Below are 16683 nucleotides of genomic sequence, written 5' to 3'. Positions count from 1 at the left end.
TCGTGATTACTGGCACCTTATTTATTAATTCTCATCCATAAGTCTACAGTTTTGTAAAAAGAAAAGAAAAGAGAAACACTTTGCGGCCTTAACAGTTATATGACCACAGTGTAATAATTATCCTATCCCTCTAAGAATTAAAACTTTCTATTAATATGTATGAGTCTACAGAAAATAAATAGATCATTCAGAAATACAAAAATGTGAAATTAAATTCAGAATCTTTGCTTTCTTTCTCCTTTAGAAAATATGGGGCTAGGGGCACCTGGGTGGCTCAGTCAGGTAAGCATCTGACTCTTGATTTCAGCTCAGGTCATGATCTCATGGATCATGGGATTGAGCCCTCCTGGTCGGGCTTCACACTGATGGCTCAGAACCTGTTTGGGATTCTCTCTCCCTCTCTCTCTCTCTCTCTACCCCCCTCCCCCACCCCCACCCCCACCGCTGCAACTTATGTGCTCTCTTTTTCTCTCTCTCTCTCACAATAAACAAATTAACTTAGAAAGAAAGAAAGAAAGAAAGAAAGAAAGAAAGAAAGAAAGAAAGAGAGAAAGAGAGAAAGAGAGAAAGAAAGAAAGAAAGAAAGAAAGAAAGAAAGAAAGAAAGAAAGAAAATATGGTGCTGAAGGAAGTAGAGTTAAGCAAATACTTCTGTGTCACTTTAGGGGCGCCCTACCCTACCCCCTATCCCCGGAAAACTTTTAAATAACCACCCCATTGTCTCAAATGCAACCATCTGAATGTCTTTCCTTGGCCATTATGATTATGTTCAGAGGCTCTTGTTAAAATATTAATATCCTTTGGAGATTAAAAGTAACCCAAGCTATCAAAAAAAAAAAGTAATCAAAGCTATATTTCTTAAGGGTCTACTTGGTGCTAGGCACTTTTAATTTATTACATCTAATCTTCACATTAATCCTATAAGGTAGCTAACATTAGCACCATTTTCCAGAGGAGAAAACTGTCAGAGATTAAGGACCTGCTCACTGTAGCAGAACTGGGGGAATGCACCGAACTTGAACTTGGTAATACCAAGTCTACCCTCTTTCCATTACCTCCTTTTTGTTTCTCCACATGTCAAACCTATTCCTACCTTTGGGCCTCTGCCTTAGCTGATCCCTCTGCCGGCTGGGGGCTTATCACTCAGGTCTCAGCCAAAACGTCACCCTCACCCTGTGAGTCTTTCTCTGTCCATTCTAGGTAAAGCAGTCATCCTGTCACACTCCATCATATCACCCTGTTTTAGTTCTCCAGGGAGCACCTAACAACCATTTGTTATTTTCATAATGACCTGTTTGCCTGTTTATTATCTACCTCTCCATGCTAGGATGGAAGCTCTGTGGGAGCCAAGACGCCGGGTGTTGTGCTCTCTGCCCTATCTCCTAGATGGAGCTGGGTACACAGCAGGCGCTCAGTAAAGATCTATGAATGGTTAAATGGCTTTTCTGCTGCCCCCACCACACACTGCGGTGATGCCGGGGACTTGGATTCAAGTCCTCAGACTTAGATTCTAACTTCACTTCTAACCAGCTAGGGGGCTGCAATCTAGACAACCTTCACTCAGCTCAATTTCTACCATCATCAGGTCCCTTCCCAACATGTCAGTGAGGTGAGCTGAAATTCAAGAGAAGATCAGAAAATCTTATTGGGTCAGAGGGACTCAGACCATATGAGACCAGGGGTCACAAGACCAAAGCAGCAGACCAGCATCACTGATTTCATCATTTTGTCTTGGACCAACACAGTGATTCACCATAATGCTCATCACAGCTCAAAAAGAAGGCAAATGTTTTAAGTATACAGATATATCCTAGCTCTTTTCATAGGGGAAAAGTTGGTATTAACAAAAGATACAAGCAAAGTCACTCAAACTGTCCTAGTTTTTTTTTTTTTTTTTTTTTTTAACTTTTCATCCACGGCAAACCTCAAAGAAACCCCTTCAAAAATAGAGGCTTTTGAAAATACCTAAATAACACAACCAAATAAGTCTTAAAATGGGTCATCATCTAGTATATTTTACCAGGAGCCAAAAGTAAGTGAGAATACATTTTTAAGCACATAGCTTTCTCTTAAATGTATAGCTCTTCTTTTCAACTAGTTAATTGTCTGCTATAATCAGTTCAAGTGAAAAATGTCCTCAAATATAGGGGAAAAGATTAGAATCATGCCCTGGGAATTAGAAATTAATAAAAGCCTTATTTTTTATATCTTCCAATGGGGGTTTCTAAATTCAAAACCCCATCAGGCTTTGGGGACCAGTAATCTGGTGACACTGATCCCAGCACATTGTCAATATGCACATATATGCATTCTTCTAGAAACAGGATCCATAGCTTTCATCATCACTAAAAGGGTCAAGGACTCAAAACCAGTTTCAGAAGCACTGCTTCTGCTGAGAATTTGTTCTCAACTCTTCCATACTATGAAAGAACAACAGCAAAATATAATAAATCATTTAAGAGATCCACACCTGACAAATTAATAAATATATTCTGTTTGAGGAATTATGCTAATATATTTATGACCTTTGTGCACTCTTCCAAAAATAATTTCAGAGCTTAGAACAAATCTGAGTATCAGCAGCACGGTCTCCAGAAGAAATTTCAGAAGGAAGCAAAACTTTCATTGTCCAATGGAACCATATCTAGAACCACATAACTCTGATGCTGGAAGAGGCCACAGGAAGGGGGCCCATGACATCACAGACAAGGATACCAAAGCCTCATGTGAGGACAAGGTACAACATCATATTTAAGTGCTATTAAAGGGAGATAGAAACAGTGCTATGCAAGTACAAGGGATAAATATGACTTACAAATGAAAATACAGCTTTGGGGTTTGGGTTTAAGCATTTATAGAACAGGGGCTTTGTCTAGAACATGCTCACACTGGCCCCCTATGACTTATTTTATTAATATAATGATGGGCTCTTGTTGTCCATCCTCTGACAAATTTTTAAATTTTGTTACTTATTTTGAGAGAAAGCGCTCACTAGTGAGCAAGGGGCAGAGAGAGAGGGTCCATAGCAGGCTCCATGTTCAGCGCAGAGACTGATACTGGGCAGACCCCATGAACCGCGAGATCATGACCCAAGCCAAAACCAAGAGTCAGAAGCTTAACTAACTGATCCACCCAAGTGCCCGTATCCTCTGGCAAATTTCTTAATTTTCTTTTTCTTTTCTTTTCTTTTCTTTTCTTTTCTTTTCTTTTCTTTTCTTTTCTTTTCTTTTCTTTTCTTTTCCCACAAGCACAAACTAAACCTTCTAGGCATTTTCCTCCCTGTAAGATGCAAGGGTAAAGCTTATGTAAAATTGAAGGAATTCTGCAGAAGGCAGCACTTAATAAAAATACTGACCACTCTACTAAGCGGTCTTTCCACAAAAAGTTCTATGTGCTTTGACAATTGCTGCTGTATTTTACCGAAATACACTAAAAATAATAATCTTGATAAATCACCCTGGATAGTACCATGATTCTCAGCAAAAATTTCCCATCTCATAAAGTTCTTTGACATAGCTTAAACACTACAATAGCCAATACCCTTGGGCTCATTCCTCCATCTAATTAAAATGTCTGTTCTACAAGTGATTTATAGTATTTGTCATCACCTAAGGTGAATATATAGACTGGTGGCTACAGACATGTTGTGACTACAAAACATTAATTACCATGCTAGTGAGAATGGCTTCCAGCAAAAGCTCCAACAGTGGGATTCTCAGTCTCTCTCTGAAAACAAGTAACAGGGACATAACTTACAACCACCCTATAGGACAAGGAGCCCATTAGTGTAAATCAAGAAAGATTACTGCATGTCTTGAAATGAGGACCCACTGTAATTCCTTAAGGCTGATTCTAAACCAGGGAAATAACACCAACATCACTAACAATGCTAAAAGTCATTTAGACATGTGCTACATCCTCTTCAAGCCTGAGCAATTTAGATTTGGACCAATTCAATTCTTAGGAGTTACTAACTTTGATAAAGTTAGTATCAAAGTTTTTGACTGCTTAACACCCAACCAGTCACCCCAGACGAGAAGAAATGATGTAACTGCCTAAACACAGAGGAGGCAGAGGCTTTACGGATGGAAGGGTCCTTCGAGACATTCTAGTGTAACCTCTGTATGATCTAAACCAGGGAACTGAGACCCTGGTACACACAGGCTTGCCTAAGGTCACAGCTGACAGATGACAAAGCCACACCCTGAACCCAACTCTCCTGACTCCCAGTACAGCCCCGCACTTATACATTGCTGGGAGATGTGGAATGAAATACAAAGAGGGATTTTTTTTTTAACTGGGAAGTTAATATAATACTGATTTCCAGTTAAAGTTAACTCCTAATATTTTTAGATTTAAATATTTATATTTACTAATAAGCCAAGTTCCTCTAAAATTTTAGGACACAAACATATAGATGTCAATAACTATCTAAATAAATATAAATCTAACTTAATGTATTCATAACTAAATTAATATACATCTAAATAAATCTAAGTAAATATATCTACATATTTACATTACAAGTATGAGCATGTGTGGGTCACACATCACGTGAACTAGGGCAACAGTAATGTTTTGGCTATAGCTTTGGTTCCCACATTCTGAAAACAAAGGCTTGAGCTACAGTAGTTGTCAAAAACTCAAAAACCTCCAGACCCAAGCAGGTGATGAGTGAAGAGGGCCAGTTTTTCAGGGAGTGGTGGGGTCTGGCAAACTGGAGGACCACAAAACTAAATAAAGATCTTCAGACTCAACATTAAAAACACCCCTGCTAAATGAATTCATCAGCAGGCTTTTTGTTGTTGTCCTGAACCAGATAATCCTCCTGCTTCAACATCTATGATTCTTTTACTATCTGCACAAAGCTTAAGGTATTTACTGGTTCACATAAGGTGTCACTGTTGTCTGCCTTTGGGAGTCCAGGGTTCTTTCCGGTCAGGCCATCTGTTCACAGGCATGGCAACTTTGTCACTTTCCAAAGATGGAAACACTTCTAATGGGCCGAGAACATTTACCTTTCAAAAGGGCACCTGTGATGTCTCTCTGGGAAAGCACTGTGAGGTCAAAAGTTCCTTTTCTTTTGAGGAATGATATTTCACAGTCATTTCACTGAAGTAGGCCTGTGGCTATCTGTGCTGGGGCTTTAAAATCAGCTGTTTTCCCTCCAGAAAAATGGCTCTCATGATTACCTCAAACCATGTATCCACAGTAACTTAGTACTTCCTTTCTGAAATTTCCTGCTTGCTGGTTTTCTCCTCCGATTTCTCTCCCCCTTAAAACTCCAGGGCCTACGAAGGAAGGGGCCATGCCTCTCTTGTCCACTTCCCTTCCAGGGTAGGGCACAGTGCCCAGAACATAGGACAAGCCCAATGGTGGATGAAGACTCACCTACGGCTTGGCATTTCATACAGACACATGTAATATAATAGTCTGTTAGAGTACTACTCTACTCCCCAGGAGCAGGGGAGATAAATCCTAGTTAATCACCCATACTATTACACCCTGAACTCCTTCTGACCAATGTCACACACTTCCACGAGAGCCCAATCCATTCTTACAGCCATTCTTTCAGGATGGAGGGGAAGATGGGCAATGGAGATCCCAGGATGCTGAGGGAACACTAGGAGGAGAACCCAGACTTGGCATGTCAGGAAAAGTTTTCTGATATCTACAGTGAGACCTGAGGCATAGGTGGGAATTAACAGGCAGCCTTGAGGATGAAAGATGTGACTGGAGCAGAGTGTGGGTTGCGCAGAGGTGAGCAATAAGGTGCAAGAGGAAATCAGGGCCTGGATCATGGAGAACAATCTATACATCTTAAAGATGTGTGCTTTATCCAAGAGCACGGGCAACCACTGAAGGTATTAAGTAAAGGAATGACTATCAGCTTGGCAATGGAGAAAACTCATTTTGGATACAGCAGTATTAAGAGTGGAAAAGAGTGGTCAAGGCACTGAGTTTTCACTCAGGCCTCAATTTTCTCATATTCTAATAAAAGAGAGCTAAGCAGTTAACATAAAAGGAGAACCTGATCTAGCCAATTGTTTCAAAAAAATAGAAAAGAGACTGCAGAAAATCCAAGGCACCTCTCTAAGTAAATGCTACCCATCTCATAAAAATATACCGCACTTTTACTATCATGACGAATCATCAATCTGAACACCTGCTAGATACCAAACGAGTTATGTAAGATGAAATGATTCATACTCTGCCCACCAACCTCATTAACTCTCCAAGGTTGAAGGCTTATTTCTTGCTTTGGCCCCAAATTTAACATGTTGGGCTCGCAAATTACCAGTGAAAGAAATAACAACCTATTAACAGACTTAAAAGTCACAGTTTTTTTTTCAATATATGAAATTTATTGTCAAATTGGTTTCCATACAACACCCAGTGCTCGTCCCAAAAAGTGCCCTCCTCAATACCCATCACCCACCCTCCCCTCCCTCCCACCCCCCCATCAACCCTCAGTTTGTTCTCAGTTTTTAAGAGTCTCTTATGCTTTGGCTCTCTCCCACTCTAACCTCTTTTTTTTTTTTTTCCTTCCCCTCCTCCATGGGTTTCTGTTAAGTTTCTCAGGATCCACAAAGTCACAGTTTTTTAAATTTATGCAAAAGCAAGGAATTTTTCATATGGATTTTTGAATCTATTACCATATTCAAAGGGCATAAAAGGGGCAGCCCAACATTTCAAGTATATATATATTGATACATCATCAATTGATTTTTAAAAAGGGACATGGTAATAATTGTAAAAATTGGTCACTGCCCAATTAATTTTATTTCTTTTTGAAAGATGAATCAACTGTTTAAAGATGTTCCCAAAGTACTTATACTCAACTTGCTCCAAAATCACATTTAAGCAATTTATTCTTTTGAGAAATGTTTAGTGCCTACTCTATGGAACATGGCTCCAGATGCTTGGGTTAGAACAGTGAATAAAAGAAGAGGAATTCCTGCTCTCACGGTGTTTATACTCTAAAGAAGGAAGGTGTAATAAGGAAATTAATAAAACGATCTCAGAGAGTGATGAGTGCAATGAAGGATGAAAAGATAATAATGTGGTCAGGAAAATGCTCTCTGTGGGGTGGGGGGGGGGACTTCTGAGCTACAACCTGTGTGATGAGAAGCAGCCAGCTTCACTGCAGCAAAATTCTTACAAAGAAACTGAAGACACGATATATCCAATACAATTCGTGTTCACTGGGACAAAGCTCCCTAGAGAAGCTAAAGTATGTTTTTTCCCATCACCACTGTGAGTTAATGTTGGACACTCCTGACCATCTGGCTCGGAAAGAAATAACTGTTAGAATAAATAGTTGCACTGCAAAGTACAAAAGAGAGTGAACCGCTAGGCAATGAATCTGGAAGAATTTACGTGCTATCAATTCATATACCTGGATCCAGAAATCAGGGGAAAAGGTAAGCACTAATTGTCCAGTGGTAACCTAGCTGCTTCGCCTGACAGGACTACCAAAAGGTATCTCACTGAGAGAAGTTCAGAGAAAAGCAGCCTTCCAGTGCTGCAGGGAACATAATGTCTTCAGGAGGGGTGAAGGAGGAAAACAGCCTGAGATCCCGCCAAGCAGGTCCTTCCTTCCTGAGGGGATGCCAAGGTCTTTCCATGACGCAGCCTCCAGCTCCTCCTGCCTCCCCCCATTTCCCCATGTTCTGAAATAAGTATTAGCTGCTGGTACCCATTTGGACAGTCAGCAAATGAAGAGAAAATACACGAAAGACGGAAATAAAGTTTTAATGTAGACAAACTTTCAGTTTTCAGAAATCCAAGAAATTGTGCAAAACCAGCCAGTTCTAGAAGAACCAGAAAAGGAAACGGACAGTGAATTAGAGAATGAGACTACGTCCAAAAAATCAGAAACTATATTTAATGAATTTGGTATGCGCTTACTCTGATAAATATTTTCTGCACTGAAGAGGCAATGTAGTTTTCAAGAGTCAGCCTTGGCTCAAACCTCATTCGGTCACTTATTCAGCATCTTTGGTAAAATCCTCATTGTTTCTTCCCCTACAGCTTTACTGAAGTATAACTGTCATACAATAATATGTACATCCTTGAAAGTGAACCATTTGATGAGCTTGAACACAAGCAGATACAACTATGAAACCATCACCACAATCAAAATAATAAATACATTCATCTCCCTCAAAATTTTCCTTGTGTGTTTGTAGCCCATCCCTCCCACACCTCCCTCCCCCATTCCCAAGCAACCACTGATCTGCCTCCTATCACTACAAACTGGTTTTCATTTTCTAGAATTCTGCATAAATGAAATCATACGGTATATACCCCTTTTTGTCTGGAATCTTTCACTCAATGTAAATTACGTTGAGATTCATTCATATTGTTGCCTATATGAATAGTTCCTCACTTTTTATTACTTACTAGTATTCCATTGTGTGGGTACACAATTCATTAGTCACTCACCTGTTCAACAGACACATGAAAAGATGCTCAACATCACTAATCATGAGAGAAATGCAAATCAAAACCACAATGAGATATCTCACACTAGTCAGAATGTCTATTATCAAAAAGACAAGAGATAACAAGTGTTGACGAGGATGTGGAGAAAAGGAAACCCTCATACACTGGTGATGGGAATATAAGTTGCTGCAGCTACTCTGGAAAACCGTATGGTGGTTCCTTAAAGAATGAAAAATAGAAATAGCGTATAATCCAGTAATTCTACTACTATTTACCCCCAAAAAATGAAAACACAAAAAATTACAGGCATCACCATGTTCACTGCAGTATTATACACAATAGCCAAGATATGGAAGCAACCTAAGCATCCATTGATAGAGAAGATGTGGTGTGTATACACAAACACAAACACACACACACACAAACACACGTGCACGCGATATCGCTCAGCCATAAAGAATGAAATCTTGCCATTCGCAATAACATGGATGGACCTAGAGGATATTATGCTAAGTGAAATAAGTCAAAGAAAGATAAATGCCAGATGATTTCACTTGTATGTGCAATCTAAAGACAAAACAACAAGCAAACAAAACGTTAATAAATACAGAGAACTGGTGGTTACCAGAGGGAAAGGGCTGCAGGGATGGGCAAAATAGGTGAAGGGGATTTAGGGGTGCAAACTTCCAGTTATAAAATAAGTAAGTTATGGGGATGAAAAGTACAGCATAAGGAATATAATAACACTGTAATAACATCGTGTGGTGATAGATGATCGCTACCCTTACCATGGCGAGCGCTGCATTATGTACAGAATTGTCAAATCACTATGTTCGACACCTGAAACTTATATAACATTGTATGTCGGCTATACTTCAGTAAAAGAATGTTTTTAATTCAACTGTTGACATTTGAATAGTTTCCAGTTTTCTTACAAAATTAAGCAGCTATGAACATGCACGTATAAGTCTTTGCATAAATGGTTTCATTTCTCTTGGTAAATACTTACGATTAGCTAGGCCACATGGTAGGCCTAAGTTTAACACTTTAAGAAACTGCCAAACTGGTTTCCATTGTGACTAAACCATTTTACATTCCTCACAGCCGTGTAGGGGAGTTCTAGCTGCTCCACTTCCTCATTAACACTTGGTACGGTCGGTCTTCTTACTTGAGCCTTTCAAATGGGTTTTGGTTCTAATTCTGACTAATGACTAAAGACTTTGAGTATCTTCTAATGTGCTATTTTCCATGAAGGTGCCTATACAAATCTTTGCCCCATTTTTAAAGCAGCTATTTTTCTCATTGAGTTATGGGAGTTCTTTTATATGTTCACGTTACAAGTCCTTCTTCTGATTTAATGTTGAAAATAGTTCCTCCCTATCTGTGGCTTGTTTTTTCACTTTCTTAAGTCTTTTGAAAGGCAATCATTCTTCATTTTTATAAAGTCTGATTTAATTTTTTAATAGTTGGTGCTTTTTGTGCCCTATCTTAAAAATATTTGCTGAACCCAATGTCACTACGATTTTCTTCTGTGTTCTTATAGAAGTTTTACAGTTAAACTCCCATGTTGAGGTCTATGATCCATTTTGGGTTAATTTTTGTGTGTGGTGCCAGGTAAAGATTAACGCTCATATTTCTCCATTTCGCTATTCAATTGTTCAAGTGCCACTTCTGAAAAGATTATTTCCCCATTAAGTTGTCTTGACATCTCTGTCAAAAAAAAAAATCAACCAAATATATATGTATGGATTTATTTCTAGACTTTCTTCCATCCCACAGACCTGTTGGACTCTCTTCACTCCAATAACACATTATCTTGATTGTGGTAGCATTTACAGTAAGTCTTCAAATCAGTTGGTGTAAGTCCTCCAACTTGTTCTTTTTCAAAATTATTCTTAGGTTAGTCTAGGTCTTTTGCACATCCATATAAATTTTAAAATTGGTCTGTCAACTTCTACAACAAAGCTTGCTGAGATTTTGACTAGGATTGCAATAAATCTATTGAACAGTTTGGGAAGATTTGGGGTCTTAACAATATTGAATCTTCCTACTTATAAACACAGTACCCCTTCTCCATTAATTTAGATCTTCATTTCAGCAATATTTTGTCATTTTCAGTTTTGCATATCCTTTATCACATTTACCCAATTTTATTTATCTCTGATGCTCTTAAAAATTGTATTTTTTCTATTTCCGTTTTCAGTTGCCCACTAATCGTATATAGAAGTACAACTGACTTTTTTATATTGGTTTAGATCCTGCCACCCAGCTACACTCACTTGTTAGATCTGGTAGCCCTTTTATAGAGATCTTAGGATTTTCTACAGTCATCCAGAAGTAAAACACATGGCCAATCTGTGATGCTTGTGCAGAACTGTTTAAGAATACCTCTTAAAAGAGGTTTTTAAGAATTATTTGAAAGATTCATTCACCACCGTGTGATTTCAGTGAGTGGAGCTTATATTTACTCAGTAATGCTGTCTGCAAATAAAGACAGTTTTACTTCTTCCTTTGTGATCTTTATGTATTTTATTTTTTAAAATTGCCTAATGCACTGAATGGGACCTCCAACATACTGTTGAACAGAAATAAGAATAGTCATCCTTGCCATTTCTGATCTTAGGGGAATATCATTCCTTTTTTCAACATTAAGATATTACCTATAGGTTTTTCACAGATGTCCTTCAGCAGGCTGAGTAAGTTCCATTCTATTACTAATTTGTTGAGAGTTTTTATCATAAATGGATCCTTAATTTTGTCAAATACTTTTTCTATATTTATTAAAATGATCACACCAATTTCCTCTTCTATTCTGTTAATATGAAGAATTGCACTGATTTTTAAATTGCAGTCCTGATTATAAACCTCATTTGGTCATGATGTACTACCCATTTGCTATATTGTTGGATTTGATTTGCTAAAACTTAAGAATTTTTATATCTATGTTCACGAGGGGTGTTGGTCTATACTTGTATTTTCTTATAATGTTTTCATCAGGTTTTGGTATAAGGGTCATGAAATAGTTGGGATGTGTTTCCTTCTCTATTTTTTTTTTAATGGTTATTTATTTTGAGAGAAAAAGAGAGCATGTGTGCATGGGTGAGGGGCAGAGAGAGAGGTAAGAGAGAAGCCCAAGCAGACTCCACGCTATCAGCACAGAGCCCCACATGGGGCTTGATCCCACGAGCCGTGAGATCACAACTGGAGCCAAAATCAAGAGTCACCCACTTAACCGACTGAGCCCCCCAGGTGCCCCTCCTTCTCTATTTTCTGAAATAGGATATGTAGAGTTGGCACTATTTCTTTCCTAAATGTATAACAGAATTTACCAGTAAATCCATTTTAAGAACTTGAGTCTGCATTGTGGAAGGTTTTTAACAACAAATTCAATGACTTTAATAAACATAAAAATATTCAAGTTATTTGAATGAGCACAGGTAGTCTGTGTCTTTCAAGAAATTTATTTCAGCTAAATTATGGAATTATTAACATAAAATTATTCATAATATTATTATTTTTTAACATCTGTAGGATCTATAGTGATGTTCTCTCTTTCCTAACATTGGTAATTTTGTCTTTTTTCTTGATCATTCTGGCTTGAGGTTTATTAATTTTATTGTTCCCCCCCTCCCCAAAGAACCAGCTCTTTGTTTCACTGATTTTTCTCTATTGTTTCTTTTTTCTACTTCACTGACTTCTATCTTTACCATTCCCTTCATTCTGCTTACTTTTGGTTCAACTTGCTCTTTTTTTTAGTTTCAGGTGGACACTTAGGTCTTTGAGATCTTTTCTAATTTAACTGTTTAATGCTGTGAATTTTTGTTTAAGAACTTCTTTAACTGTACCCCACCCACCTCCTTGGGTTTTTATGTAGATTAAATGAAATACATAATCAGGTAAGAAATATTTGATTGCCTAATCCATGTCAGGTCAGGCACTGTGCTTGGTACTAGGAATACACCACATTAAAATAAATCTACTCCCTTCTTTCATCAAGCTTAGAAGGTAGTATTGACAAAATTGGTCCAAAAGTAAATCTTGTTGATTTTCTTGATACTTAGAAAGTACATTAAGCAAGAATGCATAACTTTTTTGTTTTATTCTAATGATAAACGTATTTTCTATTTTTGGGTCTCTACTCATGAACTAGCAAAAATTAAGTCACTAGGTTTCCTTTTATTAAAGTTCAGAGATTTGTAATCCAATTGCACCACATGAATATATTGTAGAGTAAAACCAAATAATCTACTTGTAAATGTCTGAATAAACTACACGTTTCAATTTAATATACTAAAGATAAATAAGTATTTCTGTAATTTTAAACCTAAAAACCACCTTTAGATCTATAAAGGATCATTCAAAAAACAAGCGTCAATACATTCCCAATATTTTCCTAACAAGATTCTTCTTAAAATGTAAGGAAACACTCTTCCCATTCTATCTATCCTATCCTCAGTTTCAAAATACCCAGAACTTTTTACAAAAATCCTCTGCCCCTCCCCCCATTGAATATAAATGTATGACAAATCACTGGTTTCAAGGTCTTTTAAATCCTGACAGATCCAACCAAACATTCATGTTTTCAAAAACACCACCAGTGTGTTAAACATCGCAACATATTTAATTCAGACAATTATAAATATAGATATTTAATTTACATTTAAATCTTTGTTCATCCAGTGGGGCCATAAGCAGTTCTGTACATCTCTACCATGTCAGGTAACCTGGCTTGTCTTACCATATGCTTCTTCCAGTCCTAATCTGTTGGTCTTCATTTCAGCCACAGGTTCTCAACCTTAAATGCCCATTGGAATCACCTGAGAGTCTGAAAGTACTGACCCTGGGGTCCCACAGCCAGAGATTCTTAGAGTATTTAAAAGTGGGGATTTTCAATAGTTCCCCATGTGAGTCAAGGTGCAGACCAGGGATAAGAAGGACTAGTCTAGGTTCTCTAGCGGAAGCCATGCTTCTAACTGCCATTGGGCAGTCTACAGCACCATACTTAGAACCCAGTTCCTCTAGAGCTTTCCCAACCTAACTCCTATCAAACACTAATTCAGTAATTCCATTTGGATTCCTAGGCTCACCTGGGTCTGTCCAGAAATTCAAAGGATAAAATGCAAGTCTCTAACTTTATTTTAGCCATTCCTCTCCAATCCACTTCTAAATTTCATAAAATAAGTTCAGCGAAGAGAAATTAACCCCATATAATGATATGGTTAAAAAGTCATTATGTTTTCCCCTATTTAAGAGATAGTTCTACAAGCCATCTGTAATTTTACAGAATATATGGTAAAACTACCAATTCCTCAAAGCGTAAATAATATTAAAATGAGTCTTCATTTTTACCCATCTGATCTTATCACGTGTTAATTTCGAACAGGTTTTCAATACTGATTCACATTCTGGGCTCAAAACTGGCATCCTCCAGAAGAACTTAAACCATTAGACTTCTGAGAGTCTTCAAACGGCTTTATTTTGCCAAGCCAGACCACTTCAGTATAATTATCACTTCATCATGTAAAAGTGGGAAGAACACCTGTATCACAAAGACAGTATGAGGAATAAGACGCAAAAGCTAACAGAAATTTAATCATTTGCAGCAGAAATTCTGCCTCATGGGAACCATGTGAAAAGAAGTGGCAAGCAGGAAGTTGTGGATAATTACTGGTCAATACACAGAGACACCAGCAGGTCAGGCGGGGAGAGCTGGGGGTGGTCCACAAACTGCTAAGGAGTTCCCAAAGCTCCCAGACGGCTAGGAGCAGAAACGGCGCACTATAAGACCCGCACCGCTCAGGCTGCTGAAGTTACTTGCGAACACATGTAAACCTCCTCTCCTTGGAAAACTGCTAAACAATAAAGCTGTGCCAACGTGCAGACCCAGGAACTCTGATCCCTGCCAGTGTAGGTAATGTACCCATGGGATGTAATGGATCTGCATGCCGAAACACGTGTGCACGTCTGAGCAGCTGAACGAACACGTATCCATAAACATTATGAATAATACTTGGGAGAATGTATGGCTTTCTCTCAGAAGCCCTTTAAGTACTTTGCCCAAATCAAGTCACTTTCATATCACATCTTCTCGCCTTTCCTTAGTATTACCCATGTGCGGAGAGTTGGGGCGCCCTACCCAAAGTCTGAGCATGGGGGGGGGGGGCCGGAGGGGGGCTGACTGCCTCCACCCTAACTTCCCGTTAGCCCAAGCTGCCATCCCCAAAGGGGACCGTGTCCAGCCTGGCTTCCTGGAGACACACATGAGCCCTCACACACCCACCGCGGTCGCGTCACCAGTGCCGCGGCCACCTGGGCGAGGACCAAATCTGAAGGGAATTCCCTCTGCCGCGGAGCTCGGCAACAGGCTGGGAAAGCGGGACCCGGGCGAGTTTTGAAAAGTGGAGGGGGGAAAGAAGTCAAGTGGACACAACGGGGAGGGATCACAGTCACTCACCCAGCCCTCGAAGGTGTCCGAGGCGCCGGCGGTGCGCAGCAGCTCCTGGAATTGCAGAGTGCAGTTGGCCACGAAGTGGTCATAGCCCAGGGGCGTCTCGTGGAAGACGGCCAGTTCGAGGTGGCCACCGTCCGTGACGTTGGCGCAGAACTCCTCATTGTACGTGGGTTTGTTGGTCTTCTGTTTGGTGCTGGTCTGGCCCACGCGCACCTGGTCTACGCTCACCGTCAGGTAGGGGTCGAGCAGCTGGTAGCCCTTCTTGAAAAGCGAGTGGCGCAGGGACCAGCGGGTGGGCTGCAGCCCCACAGCCTCGCCGATGCGGACCCTCAAGTAACCATTGAACTTCATGTTGCCGGACGTCATGCCCGCGCCGCTGCCCCGGCCCGGGGGGGCCGCGCTGGCTCGCAGCGGGAGAGCCTGGAGCCCCTGCTCAGGCCAGCCCTCCCGGCAGCCGCAGGAGTGGAGGCAGCTCCTGGGAAAAGCAGCGGCCAAGCCCCCCTCGACTGGCCATTCTGCCTCCTCCGCGGGACCTTCCCCTCCCCTCCTTCCCTCGCCCCCTCCCTCGCGAGGTGGAAAGGAGGGGAGCCCGCAGCCGAGCTCTCCGCGAGCCGGTGTAGCCCGATCGTCCCTCTTGAGCGCCAGGCGCTTCCCGGGGGCTCGCACAGGACTCGCCCCTTCTCCAGGGCCGGGAAGCTCCTCTCCCCGGAGAGCCGGAGCGACCCGTCCGGTTAGCTCCAGCCCCAAGCGTCTCTTGCCCCCGCCTCCTCCTGCTTCTCCTCCTGCCCCCGCCTCCGCGGGCTCACGCTCTCCCCCCCTCGGCGAGCTTCAAACCAGGAAGCAGCTGCCGCCGCATCCCCGGCAGGAGTCTCGCGCCGCCAGGCTCCAAGTTCACAGAAGCCCTGCGCCGGCTCCCGCGCCTTTCGAACCCCGGGGGCGTGGCGCACAGCCGGTTGGGCCCGGCGGTGGGTCGGCGGCCGGGCGCACGCAGCCGGGGAGCTCCCACGCCGGCCCGCTGGTCCCGCTCTGCGCGCGCTCCGTGCCGCGCAGGGTCTGGCCGTGCCCTGTGGGCTAGATGCTCCCCCAGGTTCAGGCGAAAAAGGGAAGGGCTCGAGGCCTAGCGCGCGCCAACACCTGAGGCCCGGGAGTCAAGTCCAGGGAATGCTGGAAGGAGGGGAGGAGGTGCAGGAACAGGGAACCTGCGCTCCAGGAGTCGCCGGCACCTCCTTACCACCCGAGGAGCTGGACCGGCGAGCCTTCCTGGCCGTCTGGGAGAGGCCCTGGGCAGAGGCGGGCGCACGGTGGGGAGGTTCCTTTTCCTGATCTTTTCCTGGGATGGCTCATCCCGGGTTCAGCTCGGGCCCATCCTGTTTGTGCGCCTTTCCTGCAGAGAGTAATTACACGGTTGTTTTTTTGTTGTTGTTGTTAATAGGGCGGCGGTAAAGATGGAAATCCTGTCCGCCTCCTTCCTTGGAGAGGTGTGCCTTGTTGCACAAAGAGCAGGAAAGGTCGGTTCTGAAGACAGACATGAGATGTGCGATTTCTCTTTCTCTCCGGGTGGTTCCCGGTCTGCCCGGCAGAGGGAAGGCAGAAGATGTTCACACCCGAACACTGCCCCTGGCACGTGTGCGCCAAAGAAACCACCTCTCCGAGGAACATTCCAGTTTGTTGCTGTGTTGGAGTGGGCAGCCTTTTGTTCCTTCCCACCCGTGGCTCCAGTAATTTTGGGGCCCTTGGGAGAACCTTTCCGTCCGCTCTTCTCCACCTCAAAGCTTGCTCCTGAGG

The 16683-nt window shown here is 41.7% G+C and overlaps 1 protein-coding gene across 1 annotated transcript in view; it reads right to left on the bottom strand.

Moving 5' to 3' along the window:
* Nucleotides 1-15673, bottom strand: part of PRKCH (protein kinase C eta) — a 231866-nt gene extending 216193 nt beyond the window's left edge. The window contains exon 1 of the mRNA XM_015543305.2: nt 14902-15673. Coding sequence (XP_015398791.2) covers nt 14902-15264 — 363 coding nt within the window. The 5' untranslated portion in view covers nt 15265-15673. The remainder of the gene's footprint in view (nt 1-14901) is intronic.
* Nucleotides 15674-16683: the final 1010 nt, after the last annotated feature.

The sequence above is a fragment of the Panthera tigris genome, chromosome B3, assembly GCF_018350195.1.
Source record: "Panthera tigris isolate Pti1 chromosome B3, P.tigris_Pti1_mat1.1, whole genome shotgun sequence".
NCBI lineage: Eukaryota > Metazoa > Chordata > Mammalia > Carnivora > Felidae > Panthera > Panthera tigris.
Note: the sequence above shows the minus strand (reverse complement) of the source record. Positions and strands in the feature narration are given on the sequence as shown.